At 40.1% G+C, this 16,522-nt stretch overlaps 1 protein-coding gene across 3 annotated transcripts in view; it reads left to right on the forward strand.

Annotated features, from left to right (window-relative positions):
• BRF1 (BRF1 general transcription factor IIIB subunit) overlaps positions 1 to 16,522 on the forward strand; it is a 176,941-nt gene that overhangs the window by 33,942 nt on the left and 126,477 nt on the right. For all 3 annotated transcript variants that reach the window (XR_012633819.1, XM_074908855.1, XM_074908856.1), the window contains exon 3: positions 10,977 to 11,150. Coding sequence is in view for 2 of the 3 variants with exons in the window: in XM_074908855.1 (XP_074764956.1) it covers positions 10,977 to 11,150 (174 nt within the window). In the remaining variant the exon portion in view is untranslated. The remainder of the gene's footprint in view (positions 1 to 10,976; positions 11,151 to 16,522) is intronic.

Raw genomic sequence — 16,522 nt, forward strand, 5'->3', positions numbered from 1 at the left:
GCACAAGAGACTGGCTTGATAAATAGTTTAACTGATTTGCTACACTGTTTAGTTGAGATTCACTTATTTTTAGTTTAAAAAGGAAGTAGATGCAAAAGTTGAGGCCAAAGCTCTGTGCATAACTTCTCCCATCGTCTATGGCCAGTGCGCAGATAAAATTCTGAGGGGCGGTTGCAGCTCTGATCTAAACAGGCCTTTTGTAGCAGTAAAGGAGAGCAGCCCCCTTAGATTCATACTGCTTGTTATCTGTAGGTGATGGACTCATCTGCCAGGGACAAACTAAGGGCAGAATTTCATTCATGCAGCCTGGATAAAGACTGATGCTCGCTTACCTGACTGCCAGGTTTCTTATCCCTTCTCTATAAAGGAAGAAGTATTTGACCACTCTTGTCAGCTTCATATAAAAATACCTTAACTATTAACCTAATACAATTTTACTTGCTTTTGTAACGTCTCTGACTTCCCCAGTTTGATTTCTCTTCTCTCTGCTTCCATTTTTAGATCATGTTTTATAAAGATATCCCTTTGATATCTTTAATAACTGCCTCTTTTTCTTCACCCCCTCAACTACTTCTCTCTGCATCCTTTTTTTCCTTGATGCTTTCTCACCATATTTCCATTTTTTTTGAGATGCATTAACAGATGTGCCAATTAGTTGATATTTAGGAAATTTTTACTATTGGAATTACTGTGTCATTACTTCTTTGACTGGCAATCGGGTGAAGTCTGGATGGAGAGAGTGTGCCCTTTTATTATAGATCTGCACATAGAATTAGGGAAGAAGGAAGGGGGGAAAAAAACCCCAACCTAGAACCATAACCTGAGAGTAGCTTTGGGCTCACAGGCCTTTTTCAGACCTGAAGACCCAGCAGCAACCTGAAGTCAAGTACAGGTTGAGAGCAGAGAGGGTATTAGTCTCTGTCAGTAAGGTCTTTCCTGCCTACACAGTCGGATGATGGAGAGTGGAAATGACTTAACACTAACAGTTGTATTTTGACAGAACAACTGGCGTGCAGAGGAGCAGGGCTGAACTCTAGGGGAGGGAAATTGGTCTACATGTGTCTGAGGACAAGTAAATTCTCAGACGTGCTATAAAAGCTAAGTGTCAGAGGTGGACCAGGAAAGTAGGGAAGGTTCACAGAGAGATATGCAGAAGCATCTTGGCAGGGAAAGGCTGGACTGTCAGCTTTTATAGTAGAGAAAGTGGATTAAACACGAAGAGTCTTTTTAATTTTAAAAAAAAACTTTAATATGTGTGACCTTAGCTAATAGTCACTGCAGTGCAGCTGAGAAGTGGTAATTGTTCAGCTGCGGTAACTCAATTACTTCTGCTCTGGTCCCTGTCCCCTGGGCCTCAGTGACAGTTCTGGCCAGGGGATACTTTCAGCTCCTGCATCCTCCTCGTTCATGCAAAGCACCTCGAGTCCTGGGGCTCCTGGCTGCTTCTGTGGTGTCCGCAAGACTCTGAAAAATGGCTCCTGTCAGTTTTCACTCTCTTTGCTTTGCAAAAGCCCTGATCTGCAGGGAAGGCACTAGAACGTGCTGTCAGCGAGCAGATAACACTGCACTGATTTATATGCCCGTTTGCATCTGTAAAGTTTTCCACTGCAGCAATGGATCCTTTTGTGTTTAGTCCTCATTTTTGTTTTGTTTTAAAGATTTTTGATAACTTTTACCAATAGCAACAGAACTATTTTTTCCTATATTGTTCTGTATTATTGAATTTTTCTGGCTGTGTAGATTGATGACAGTTGCTTGTTAGTTAAATGCTTTTTTCTTTGTAGGTATGAAACAAGTTGTGATCTCTCTTATAATGCTAGAATTACGGGGTTTTAAACTTTTAAAAGTGATCTTTTCAAAACCGCCTGATTATGTCATGAGCAAATCTTTTTTTTTTTTTCTTGCAGTGATGTAGAAATGATTTTGGATGGTTGAAAGTAGTGCTTGGATCAGCACTAATGCTGTGTGACAGCAGGAATGTTTCATTTCTTGTTGTGACAAGAGTAACAATTGGTAATTGATAAGTGTGGGGGAAAAGCTTTACATGTATATACATACAGAAAAATCTCTAAGAATAACTGTCACTTAAAATGTAATTTAAAAAAAAAAGCACTGTCCAAACAAAACAGAGGAAGATTAAAGCAAAGCCTAACTGATGGTGCTTTCAGGAGGAAATCCTGCATGCTCAAAAGCTACCACTAGCTAAAAGTTCTTAGTATCTTAAATTTTTCTTTCCAATTCCCTTAACATCAGATAGGTAAGGGTTATGCTACATTAATCATACAAGTGCTCACAGTTCCTGCCAGTAGCGTAGCCTTCCAGCTGTTTCGACTTTGAAACAGCTGCAAATCTTACGTGAGTAAAAAATTGAGTTGACAAAACTTTTTGGATATAAACCAGTCCATATTTGCTTCCTTCCAAAATTAATCTTAAACGACCTGAAGCATTCTGATATACAAACAACTAATGAACATGCTAGCATTGTTTAAACTGTAAGTCAGACTTCTGCGTAAGCTCGCTTGTGTGAGAGGAGTGGCGAGGGCTGGGAGCAGTAGCAGGGAAGCAGGAGGAAACGTAGGGATAGTGTGTGCTTTTCTCTTTGACCCATTTAGGCTACAGTCTCACATTTGATTTAAGTCAATCCACGTGTACACTGCTGCTGACAGCATTCCTCCTCACCCCAGACACATTCTGCCGCCGTTAGGGCTTGGGAGGCTGCTTGTTGAGTTACATGAGGGAAGTGGTCCAACTGAAAATTGAAGTTTTTGTTGTTTGGGCTGATTTTCAGTAGAGCAAGTTTCCTCATCTGTATCTGCATGCTGCCCCGTAAATGTCATACCAGAGATGGGAATGCTGTCTGCAGCAACAGCTTGGGCTTCAGCTTGACTTAAAACAGTCGTGATCCAATACCTTTGGATGCTAGTGAATCAACAGACTGGGTTTTTTGCCATTGTTTTAATGTCAGCATTGACTGTGGTTTTCCAGCTCTTGACACCAGAAAGGAAGTTCAGTTAGGACTTCATTAGCATGAAGTTCTTCAGCTGTATTAAAAAAAAAAAAAATATTTAAGCAAGGATAAGAAGCGAACATGCGGCTGTCTGAGGATGGTGGGACAAGATTAGCAATAGATTAGGCACAGCCCATGAATGAACCGTATGGCTTCTAGTCTGTTGTTGAAGCGGGGGTAGCAGTTAGATGGATAATGTGAATTCAATGGAAGCAGTAGAAATACCACCTGCAAGGGAAGCAGAATTCCAGGAACTGAATGCAGAAAGTCAGAGGAACTGCTTATGATGCCAAATTTTTCAGAGTGGGTAAGGCAAATTAATTCAGATGGCCAGTTGCTGTATATGCAAAGAAGCTGCCCATGTGGGAGTGGTATCATATAATCAGGGAATGGAAGAAGTGCTTGAGGAGGGGGGTGGGGGAAGTTAAGTGGGCGCTTTGCAGGCCTGCTTTGGCATTAATGGAATACAAGGGCCAGTTTTGGTGGAATGACTACTTACAGAAGTACAGATAAATGCTGGGAAGAGACATTAACAAGCAAATTTTCTAGGTGAAAGAAAAGTAGCTTAGTATCAAATATTTAAGAAATGGTTGGGGTACAGACCACTATCTGGATTTTTAGGTCATTAATCTTAAAGTTGCATGCTAGTTCTCTTTAGCTGAATGAATGAACAAATGAACATTTGACATGTGAAAGAAGGGCTTTACCAGGAGAGATGGGGAGCTGCACCTGGTAGCTGGGGCACTCTCATGGGAGGCAAAATGGATGGGTTGGATTGTTGTCAGCAGACAGAGAAATTGAATACAGGTCTCTGTGCTGAGATAGTCTGGTTCTGGCCCTAAGTAGATAAAGTGGAGGCATCAATCCTTCAGTAAACAGGTCTGGATTAAGTCTTTTTTTTATATCACAAGGTTATTTTTAACAAGGATCAGTTTACGGGTTTGGTTTTCCGTGCATCCCCATGAACAGTTGTGCTGGTGCAGCTGGTGGAATATCACAGGGAAAGAGCCAGAAACTGTTTTTGTTTGCTGAGATAACAGGAACAGAGCAGTTGACTGCTTAGGCAGTCCCCGAAGGAGGTCTGCCAGGTGACACAGGGAGGACACCCTCATGGGAGGCATCAGTCAGAAGGGGACAGAGCATGCACAGACTCGGTGTTGCTTAGCCCTTGGACAGGCACATCCCATGGAAGAACTGGGGAGTTCTGTGGAAGAGCAGGGGTCTGGGGATGTGGGGTACACCCACAATTAGGTGGTGGTGAAGTGGAGTTTTGGGGCTAGGTAGAAGTTAGGCAGAGCGTGGGGATGAAGCCAGCACATTCATCACTTTTCTCATAGGCAGTTAGATGTTACTGGGTATAATTCTTAGCTATCCTTAATAAAATTCAAGTTGTTATTATGCTGGGTCAGCACTGCTGTAATGTCCTGCTGTGCTGCTACCTTTACTGGTCGTTGGCCTTTTTCATTACAGGCTCGCAGAGATGAAGCTGCTTCTCGTGGTATTGTGTGTGTTGCTGGAAATGCACGGTGTGATCGCTGCAGCCATCACTTTGATTTCCTCCCTGCCTCCCCCCATTGTTTGGGCGTTAAATGTTTTCTTCTTTGATCATGGGACTGTACCCTTGATTAGGCTTCTGGGACCAGACTTCATAAGAGTATCTCATAAGAGTATCATACTGATATTCCTGGACTTTCCCTGTTGTGGCTTTGTTTGTTTATTTTACTTATTTGTAATACAAATAACATAGAAGCCTGGCATGGAACTAAGAGCAGGAAATTCATTCAGGCCTTGATCTGGGACTTGTTGAAATTGAAAGATATGAAGAGCATGGAGGGATGCCCACATATCAAAACTCCTCTTTTTTCCCCTTTTTTGGGAGTTCTTTTGGGAAGCCTTTTCAAAGAAAGAAAAGGAGTGAAAACCCAAATGTAGAATAAAATCTGCATGTAAAATTCAGTAAAGTAATTCAAATTCTGGAAATGAATACCCAAGTAAAAACCATCCAAAACGTTTCTTTTAATAGAATCTAGTGTTTGTTACCATAACAATCCTTTTTGGAAAAAAAAAAAAAAAAAAATGCTGTTAACATGACACCATTGACAGATTCAGGTGGTGCTAGTTTCCAGGGCCCCTCAAGCAAATTGCAGAAAGGGGGGAAAATCTGTATGCCTGGATTTTGATGATGCAATTTAGTATCGTAATAACAATTCATTTAAGCTCTGTCTGTGTACTGCCTGTTATTTCCCTGGAAACTTATGCTTTGTACTGAAAAGTATTACTTTGAAATAGCAGTGTTACAGTTTATGTCAGTCTGAGGGGAGGGTTGAAGATGAGGAGGCAGAAGCCAGATGAGAGTAATATATATCTGTAGCTGCTTGACATTACTGACTTTAAAGGGATCCAAAAAAAGTTATGCTTCCTCGTGAATAGGGGAACAGAACAAGATGTTTCTGTAGTAACAAGATCATAGAAGAAAGAAAATTGCTTGTAAAGAATGGATCTGATTTTCCCCCCCCTTTTCTGTTTTGTTCTTATTATAACTTAAGCTGCAGTTTTGCTATCAACTGCCTCTTGGGTAAGCATTTAATATTATCAAGATTTTCTGCAAATCTATCTTTGTGACAGTGATTTCTAGCCTACATGTTTTGTAATAACTACTGTTTCCTCCATCAAAACAACAGAAATTTTCTGAAATAAAAGGATAGTAGCATTCAGTGGTCTTATCTGAACTGACATGTTCAGGTCTTACGTGCCAGTTCAAAGCATTGAGGTTGGCATCAGTTGAGAAGATGATGGTGTTTCTTTCAGCATGCTGGGAGTAGATGGATAGAAACACTTTTTTTTTTAGTAGGCTTGGAACTGAAAACTGAAAAGGGCCTTTTGTTTTTAGATGCAGATTCAGGAGCGTGATAAACTTTTTACTACTTGGTAGCCTGGGAACTTGATTTTCTGTGGTGCTTACAGAAATGCAGGCTTTTCTCTCTCTTTCTTTTTCCTCTGCCTCACAGTCCACCCCAATGGTATGATGAGCCTTTGAGAAATAAATGGGAACTGCCTGGTATGTGTCGTATGTGTTGCAAAACTTTGCTAGTTTCTAGACTTGTTCTTTTGCTGTTTAAAGGAGAGTAATTTTACAGTTTTACTGGTGAGGGAAGGGGAAGGATTTTTGTAACCTTCCTGATGAGCTTGTCCTGCCTTTTTAAAAAGACACTGTTCCTTGTCCTTTTGCCAAAGATATTCAGACACCACTTTAATGCCATCGCTAAATTGTAAGGGCAGCAAGAACTTTGACCTTAAAGGCTCTACTTCTTTTGGTTTTAAAAAATAAAATCCTAAGATCTGTCAAAAACCTGTAAGGCCCAAAAGAGACAAATCTTTTTGGAAATTACTAATAAAAGATGCACCTACTAAGAGAGTTTTTACCCCTGTTTATTTTGTCTTATGTTGTACTCTTGCTTAGTCATTTAGAAAAAAGTGCGATACTTATCATGTGGAACAGTCAGAAATAATATTCCTTTGTAGTACTGAGACAGCATTTGCAAGTTTTTAGAGTAGTGTCCCTCTCAAACTTTTAAAAAAATTGTTATACTGGAGAAAATAGGTAAGAAAGTCAGGAAGCTGTTGTCTTGATTTCTGTTTTATAACCCAGAGCAGGGCAAGGTTTAAAGGTGTGGTAGTTCTTTTCCATCCACTAGAGCAGTTCAATTCATTTGTAACACTGCAGTGTAATCTGGTGAATATTGAGTTGAACAGATTGCTAATAAATTGCATTGTAATGTTGGATATTCCCACTGTTTTGGCTGAGATCATAATGCTTGTTGTATTCTTGCAGATAGCTGAAGCAGCTCACTGCACACTGGGACCATATGGTCAAACTGGTGGAAAGGGCATTAGGCAGCCGTTAGGGCTGATTGAAGCCACGCTGTTAGTCTAGAGCAAATGATAGAGACAGTCAGGAGATAAACAGCAAATGGAAGGTTATAAAATGCCACCCAGCTAGCGAGGAGCAGTGGGAATATGTTCAAGGGCTGATAGACATAATGCAGAATTGTAGGTTTGCTGGAGGGAATTGCTCATCTTCCCAGCCCTGTCGCTTGCAGCCGCTCTGCGGCTCCTCCCTGCCCTGACCATGTTGCTGAGGGAGCGGTCACTCACGCAAGAAGGTGTCTGAATGCTTAGCAAGCTTTGTGGCTACCACTGCACAGTTATGAGGACTTTTAATGTTGAGGATTGTCAGTATGAATGGGAATTTGGTCTCAGTTCGTTTGTCAGCAGTAACTGAAGCACTGGATAGAGAATTTATTTTAATCAGTTATTTTCTTATGCCCAGTTTCTCTAAGTAAGAACATCTGCTCTTCAGATACCAACAGATTAGATTGCTGTATTTATAGTTAAATAAAATATTAGAGATGCATTTTTGAGCCCTGAAATGTCAGATTAGGGAAATTGGCTGAAAAGGTTGGAAGTCACAAAATTAGATGCTTTTGGTTGTCACCTGACTGGGATGAGGGCACTGTACGACAGTTCCGTACTGTACTGCAGTCCTGGGGCAAGAACCATTTAGCCAATACTTGCCTTTTCTTGGAGTTACCTTTTGAATGGAGATGCTTCTTGAATCTGTGAAGGAAACAGGAGTACGAGGTATATTCTGTTCCCCGTGGAGAAATCTAGAAGCATGATTGCTAATGCTAACTTTTCCAGCTTTTTTTTTTTTTTAGTGTTATATAAGATAAACAGAAAACCAGAATTCTGTTGTCATGTTAAATTCAGGGGGCGAGGGTGGTGATGAGGGAACAACAAAGCTTTTGATCTTTCTTTAGTAAGTAGGAAATTGATTACAGAATATAAATATTTATCCTAGATGATGCTATAAGCAGTACATTTCTTTCTCTCTCGTAACAGATAAGGACAAAACCAACTTAGTCATCAAGATACACATAGCTTCTAAGATGCTTCTTGTCCTGTGTTAAGTTGTTCTTTTTGGGGATCAATGGCAGTGTAACAGTTGTCTTATTTTTCCACAAACTATATGACTGACATAATACTATAAAGCAGCTTGAGGGGGTACTAACACACAGAATTAAAGCCTTTGGTGGTCTGCTGAAGGTTGAGTAAGACATTCAAAGAAATAGAATTTCCTAAGTGGACAAGTACCTTCCTGTGCTCTTAGATCACTTTTGCTATTTGTCAGTAGACAGTGACTGGTCACCCCTAAAGTAATTGCATTTTAAAATATTGATGCTGAATGAAGAGTTTAGCTAAAAAAGCATATATTACTCAAACAAGCATACTGTTTACCTAGGATGGATTATGATGAATTATATTTCAACATTTTAAATTAAGAAAAGGTTAAATACTCAGAGAATATTAATGGTAGCTTGGGGATGAGACCAGCTCAGTGGGAAAAATAGTTCACAAAAGAAATGAATTTCAAATATATTCTTCAATGTTATTTTGTTTCTCTCCTGGTATGTTGTGAAGTCCTGAGTGAGAGTGGTGTTCTTGAAGCAGATTACCTCGTAATGGGGACAGGCCAGGGGAGTGCTGGAGGAGAAGTCTTATGGATGTTTGTCCTATTCTTATTCTGCATTTCCAGCTCATTTGGGCTCTTCTCTGGTGTCCACTCAGGACTGCATCAGCTACAGCTGTGCTGGTGGCTTGAGAAGCTTTCTCATCACCTCTTTTTCCTTGATAGCCTGCACCAGCCTGGTGCTTGTGGAGCCAGGTGGGCCCTGCATACTGGTTCCACCATTACTCCAAGAGGCATTCAGGCGTGTATGTGGCTCTTCCTTAGCATAGGAGCCACTGTTCTCCGTTTTTACAAAAGTTTTACTTTTACAAAAGCTTTACTTAAAAGCAAAATTCAGACAACACTTAAAATTGCTGAAATTGTTTCTTGTTACTAGCTGCCTTTGTGCCTTTGAGGACACTGATTTGGACCATCTTACTTATAGGGAATGTTGTGCACTTGCTGCTGCCGTGATTCCAGTCTGCATCTCCCTGCAGCGAAGGGAGAGGTATATGGGCATGATTGTGTCTCTTTTTTTTTTTTTAAATGTTTGTACATCTACATGGAGTACCTAAAATCTTTACAGATGACAGTTATTGGTGTCTTTATCTCAGCAGCTAAGCATGGAAAAATACAACCAGATAAAACAGGAAACTTAAATGATAGGGGGAGGTGGCTTTCCATAGCCCTGCTGATCCACGGTGGCCTTTGGAGTGGACTTGCTTGGGAAGGGGTTGATCAGGGAAGCTGCTTTGTTGTCACTGCAAAAACAAATGTTAGTACTCAATTCTAAGTGCATTCTTTTGGCCCACAGATGAGTACAAACCGCTTCTTTCTTAGGGACATAGAAGTCTTGATCCTGCTTCAGCGTACAGGTTGTAGAGTGTGAAATAAAATTCAGGAGAGGGCGAGTGCTAGTTAATATCTTAGTTTTGAGAAGATGTCATTATTTGTATTTGAGGCTGGTGAGCACCAGTCCAGGGCCCACTGATGGTAGTAGAAAAAATATTCACTTAATGGGCTTTGGATTACTCTTGAGTAGCTTATTGTACCCACACCTCCTGCAAAAGGTAACATATCCTTCCTCTGTCATTACTTCTTCATCCAAATGTGTTACACCTTGTTGACCAACGTGCCTTGAAGGAGATCTTGGTGAGTGCAGTAATTGCCACTTGTGTGTGAAGGAGAAGCTGTTGCTTGGTGGCAGCTCCTGTTTGGCTGGAGTCTTGATGACCCTGGCTGTGTGTCTGGAGTCACTTTTTATTAAAGCTGAATTGAAGCAACGTCTTTGGCAGACAGCTCATAGGAGGTTAAGCATTTTTACCATGTTATTAGTGAGGATGGTGTAGGGATTTGCATAAAATTAAGATGTGCCGTCTGTGCAGGTGCTGGCGTTGTTCTGGTAAGCATTGTGTGGTCGTCATGACTTTCTGTGAGCAGTGGTGACAGAGGCGCGTGGCAGTCGTCGTGCCCCTTAAGTAAAGCTACTCATGACATCTCTGAAGGGAACAGAAGAGTGTTTCCTGTAAATAGATGTACTGGAAACATCTGCTTGGCACATTGAAGTAAAGGATTTTTCTTGATGTGTCATCTGACCCCATATGCTGAGGAACTTCAGTGCTCTGTTTTCCTCATGACTTCCCCCATCTTTTTTTCTTAAGCTGTCTCTTCAGCACACTCTTCCGAAGCCGGAGCTGTAAGGACAGCCCAGACTTTGCTTCCTGCATCTGTCCCAGCAGCTGTACCACTTCCTGCCATGAATCATCCAAACCAGACTTTTTAAAAAATTATTTTATTTAAGGGTGAAGGCACATTTGTTTTCCTGAAGCCACAAGCGAATCTCAGCAGTCTGGCAGCCAAGCCTTGAAGGCTTGGGTGTGAAAGTGTTCAGAGGAAGGAAGTGCCTTCCATTGGTGGTGATGATGGGCGAGCCTGGAGCAGAGCTCCCTTCCTTGTGGACTTAGGTTGTGGTCAGAGGAACTGCAATCTTCATCTCTTCTTGGAGAGCTGCAGCAAAATGTCTCCTCTGTTTGCATGTCAGCGTCAAACGCACCATGACCTCTGGTTTTCAGAAATTCGTGCTAATTGTCAAACAATATTAAGAGGGGGGTGAGGGCATAATCTTTTGACTGAGAAATCTTGAGTATGTTTTGGATCCTCTTTGGGGCTGATATTTGCAGCTTTGTTTTCCAGAGGGCTCATTGATGGTATATATTTCAATTCTAGCAAACCAAAACGAGGCTTTTTTTTTTTTTTTTTTGTCCTGAGGAGCAGAGGATATATAATTCCTGGAACTTGAGAGGTTACTGTATTTCACACAGAGATGAAATACAAAATCCACCCCCTCAATTTTGTCTTAAAAAAAAACCAACCCCAAACCACCAAAAAAGCCCCAACCCAATAGCATGTTAACTACAAAGTTGTTAAGCAATTTTTTTTTTTCCTTGTTAATTTTTCTAGGGAAACGTCAGATTCACCACTTGGGAAACCAGCTTCAACTCAATCAACATTGCTTGGATACTGCCTTTAATTTTTTCAAGATGGCTGTGAGCAAACACCTAACTCGGGGGAGAAAGATGACCCATGTAATTGCTGCATGTCTCTACCTGGTGTGTAGGACAGAAGGAACTCCTCGTATCCTTTCACATTTAAAATAACTAAATAACTAAAGACATACCTTTAGCAAATCAACTATCCCAGTTAGACCTTGTTTCAAAATTTGGAAAGGTAAGTGTTTAGGAGCTAACTTTGTTACGGTTGGTTGTATATGATGAAGTGAATGGGAGCTTTTCCTGTGATTCAAGTAAAAGTTTTCCCTTTCAAAATGTACAATATTTAGTATTTACAAGGAGCTATAAATGTTCCTCTACCTCCTCTCAATAACTAAATTTCTTCTCTCTCAACATTTTCTTCTAATATAAGAATGCACTTTTCCTATGCTTTGCTAGGGATTACTTGTTTTTGGTTTATTTCTTTATTGGTTTTGTTTTACTTTTTTAGAACAAATGAAAATAACCCCAAGTCTCCTGCAGTGTCAGCATCAAAGAACAGATTAGAGTTCTAATAGGTTTTCCATCACGATACTTGGATTTCCTTCTTTTAATGCTTGTGGGAGGGACAATATCACCTCTGTTTTAGTTGGGGAAAAAAATGCATTTCATAAATTCTGAAATTTGCTCAAAGATCATACAGACAATCAGTGGCTAGAGGTGGGACTGCACACAAGCCAGATTTGCAAGTGAGTACTCCTTGTCCTACACCATCTCTATTTTTATTTTGTAGAACTTAATTAAAATCCATGTAAGCTTTAAATACCGATGACTGTCCAAATGTATTTGTTTTATATATTTTTATTTCTTTTATGTTTTATTTCAGTTGCTGGAATTTTGAGTTTAGTATCAAACGATTACTTCTGTGTTTAGTTGTTTTCTGCTTTAAAGCATATCATCACTATATATTTGATTTGATGCTTTTTCTAGATTGCTGTTCTTATTCTGTTTTTTAGCAGTTGAAAAACTTAGATTTCCTTTTAAGATTGAGGTGATATTTTTTTTTAGTTTCAGAAACTATATTCAGTATTCTTAAATCAGTGCTTTGTGATAGTAGCAATTAGGTACATTGTAATGTAGCAGCCATCTGTGCACCAAGTGTGGCTAACTTTTTTAGCAAATAAAACATCTTTTCCTTGTTTTATGTCCTTTAAAGTGTTTCAACATGTATCTCAGAAAGGTGTGCTGGTCTAGTTGACACTTCATAAATACCTAAACTAATTTCCCAACTTCTTTCGTTAAATGGAGATAATAGCCTGTGTGATACTTCACATAAAATACTAGGAGTAAAGTACGAATAAAACTGCAAAGGTGGGCTCTGTCTTTCTATATCGATATCAGACAGTACTCTATCTTCATCTGCACAGTTACTGTGCCATCTGGGAATCAAGAAGTGGTAGTGCATGACTGTGTGGCTCAATTTTGTTAGTGCTGCTTTTTAAAAAAATCCATCTACTTAACTTTGTAGTTAAATTCTTAATATCAACTGTGTTATGTTGGGAGAGTGGTTCAGCTTCTGTCTGTGTTCTGCTGTTTGGGTTTTTGCTTTGTGGTGGTCTTTTGGTTGTGGGTTGTTTTTTGGGGTTTTTTTAAGTATTTAAAGTCCAGTGTAGTTTTGATAAACTCCAAATAAATTGTGGATTCTGAACATTGAAATAGAAGTTCCTTTTCTGTCCTTTCATTAGAAACTTGAAAACCTGAGCGCCACAGGTGCATATTGCTGACCTTTGAAATTAAAATATGTTCAAGCCTCCATGGATTAGATTAATGATGATGATCATTATCAATGTGTTATATTTGTTTCCAGCCAGATCTGGCAATACAAAAACGTGCTACAGGAGGCAGGCGTGTTCCCAGGGCCTTTGGTCCAGAGGGACCAAGAGCAGGTGGAGGATGGCCATGTGTAAGATGCTTTAACAAGAATGAAGATGCATGTTCAGTGTAATAAGCTTGCAGTTGGTTTTAGTCTTCTGGAGAAGCCAGCAGAGGATGGCATGTGAAGAGGAGAAATACGCTGTATAATATACTATACGAAGGACATACAGTATTTGTAACGCTTCAAGATTTATATACACTGCTGAGTAGATTCACTGAGTGTAAGGTATTCATTGTCATTGTGTTGGTTGCAGAACTCTTCTAAATTTCTCCCAAATGTCTTTATAAAGGGAAGTTAAAGATGAAGATTGGTGAATGTATTTTAGTGGAAATAGATAACATGGAAGAAGTAGTGATGGGCAGCAGCATCCTCAGAGCTCAGAGACAGCACCTTGGGATTGGGTGGCCCAAGTGAATTAGTCAAGTGACTCAGGAATGGTAGAGGCAAGAAGAATTATCTGGGAACAGATTAGTCTCTGAAGTAGGAGGCAATGTGTTTCTTAAAAAATATTATGGTAGAAGAAGCAAAGTATGCTTGTGGCCTGGGGAGGTACTGTGGGATGTAGTCAAGGGCTGAAGTGGCAAGAAATGTGTTCTCTCCAGGGGCAGAACCAAAGGAGTGGGAAGCATTTGGAGAGGGAAAATGGAATTTAATTGTGTCTGCATTGAGTTCAGTTTGAGGGAGTGGAATGTATTTATCTGACATGGATATCTGCTTATTCTTCTCTTTTCATAATGTACGTGTCGCCAGCCAGCCTCTGAAAATGTGCGGAAAATTGTAGCCAAGTCTACTGGTGCAGTCTGAATTATGCCTGAATAAACCTCAGCTTGAAACAGGAAAACATTAAGTTCTCCTTGGTTATTATGCGTTGTTTAATTAATGCAAAAATGCAGAATATTCCAGTAACACAATTTTTTTAATCTGAAGAAATAGTTCTAGAACTTAGAGAACATAAAAGTTTATCTAAAGTGCAGCTTTTATTTATAGTTCTTTGGAAAGTTTAATATGTTGTTTGAGATCTGGATCGATTTTACATCAGTTTATGGTTTTTCTTAGTTTATTTGACACAAAACCCCACAATGCAGCGACTTTGACAAAGCTTTTCATTTGCCTTGCTTATATTACTTGTCAGTGTTAATGTTTTAGAGGGAAGATGCCTTACTAGCTATTAGCTGAATTTGGGAAGTGTTTCATCCTTTTGATGAGCTACCTATAAAAACTTTAATGTATTATTCTCTCTAGAAAATGTGTCTATATTATCAGTGTCAGAAGTAAATATATAATGCAAAAAATACATCTAAAGGAGACAGATTTTTAAACCCTCAGGTTTGATGGAACTGATTGTCCTCCTCCCAGGGCCTGAGCGATGCTGAGCATTTCCAGTGACATCTGACTTCAGCTGGCACTGCCAGCCCTCCAGGCATTTCAGACTTTGGCTCTTAATTTGTTTCTTGGAATAGTAACAGTCCTCAGTTGTTTCTTTTTAATGTTTTGAACAGCTTTTCCACCCCTACATATGTTTGAATGGAAACAAAGGGCTCTTTAGCTGGTCCTGCCGTTCCCGAGAGAGAGAACTTGGGAAGAGCCGGGCATGGTGTTTGAGTGACTTACGGGCTCGGCTGTAACCCGTGGCTGCCCCAGGGTCACTCGAGAACAATGAGAGCCTGGCCAGGATTTTCCAGGTGGGATATCAGTTTGTTTTAATCAAGGAACCTTTCATTCTGTTTGTAATCCTTTTTACTGTACACAGCTGTTAGAAAAAACTGTACAACTGTCCACTGTTTTGTTTGTAAGAGTTTCAAACGCTACCACCTGGGTTTTTGTACAGCAAAATTTTACATTATAAATGTCTTTTATCCCCCCCCACACCCCCTTCTTAAAATTGTATTTATTTATTCTTTTCCTTTGAAGCTCTCTGGAAAATCTACCCTTAGTTGTAAACCAAATCTTGTCTTGTTAGAGCATAGTAAATAAAAACTTTTCCATATGAGAAGAGTCCTCACAAAGTTCCCTCACCAACTATCTTGTGTAAATATCCCTCTGTTTGCTTCCGGAGGTAAATTAAGGGCAGGTTTTTTCCTCCTCTGGTAAATCGGATCGGTCTTGGTGCTGGGGGCTCACCGAGCCCTTCCCACCACCCATGGCTGGGCCAGCCTCCTCAGATTGAGGTTGCCCAAGTTATTCAGGTGGTCTTGAGCAGCTTTGTGTGTAGTCAGAGGAAGGAGATGGCGTCCTCCTGGGGTCAGTCCGAGGCAGCCAACTGAGGCCTCTCATCTGAGTTGTTTGCAGAAGAACCTTTCTGCTAAATGTCTAAGAAAAATAACCTCAAATTTGAGAGTTGGGAGCAGAAAACTTAGAGGAGAAAGTCTGGTGCTTTGGTGTCTTTTATGTGTAAACCTGTGGTGGGTGGGAAAGCAAAAGGCACTTTTCCTCATCTGCTTCCTCTGCCCTGTGAACCTCCCTTTTGTTTGAGGGAAGATCACGAAGGCATTGCAGGATCCCAGCAGGGAAGAAGGATTTGGAAAAAAAACAGCATCTCCTCGCTGAACGGGGCAGCGCTTTGTTATTTCCTATTTGTCTGCAGTATTTGTACTTTATTGCCAAGCTATCTGAGTGCCTCCTGGTTTAATGTGTTTATTTTCATGTCACAGTAAGGGAAGTTGAGAGTATTTATCTTCATTTCCAGGTGTAGAACTGAGGTTGTGACACAAAGTTACCCAGAAAATCTGCGATGGAGTCAGGAACTGCTCTCTTTAATCCTGGATTAGGCAGCAGCTGCTGAGCCTTTCTGCCTTACTGGTCTTTGCAAGAGAAGTTCAGCTAATTTCCTCTTGAGCATTAGCAGGCTCTGTTGGCTTCCATACTGTCTTGGGAAGCTTTGTATAACTTCGCCATGAGAGCCTTTGATGGATAAATTATTTTTTTTCCCTACTAACACTTCAAGGTCTATCTTTGCAAGGAAAAGGGCAAGACTTCCTTTTTTATCAGAAATGAAAAATCAGATCTTCAGCAATCTTTTGACCCATACTAAAAACTTCCTGGAGCCAGCAGGCCCTTGTGTTGCCAATTAAAAAGTTAACTTTTGAAGTTAGGCTTTAATCAACAAAATTTTAGAGCTCTAGTTAGGGAAGTTAATAAAACCAGTTTCTATTACTCTTCGGTTAAGGACTTTCTTTTTAGTAACTGACCTTTTACTTTTGATTAAGTACAGTTGCATTCAAAATTTGTTTTGTTCAAGTGTTGAGTGTGACAAGGACATAAGAGATTAAAAATTGATTTTAAATTGCGCAGTTAAAGTACATGTAATATTTACAAAAGCAAATTACTTCGTTTCATCTCACTAGATTATTTTTTTGTGTGTGTGTGCGTGGTAAAGGACACCAAGATCTTACTTCACAGAAGGTTGAATAAAATATTTTCAGTTGAAAGAGACCTACAATGACCGTCTAGTCCAACTGCCTGACCACTTTAGGGCTGACCAAAAGTTAAAGCATGTTATTAAGGGCATTGTCCAAATGCCTGTTAAACACTGACAGGCTTGGGGCATCAACCACCTCTCTAGAAAGCCTGTTCCAGTGTTT

The sequence above is a fragment of the Athene noctua genome, chromosome 6 (assembly GCF_965140245.1).
Source record: "Athene noctua chromosome 6, bAthNoc1.hap1.1, whole genome shotgun sequence".
Lineage (NCBI taxonomy): Eukaryota > Metazoa > Chordata > Aves > Strigiformes > Strigidae > Athene > Athene noctua.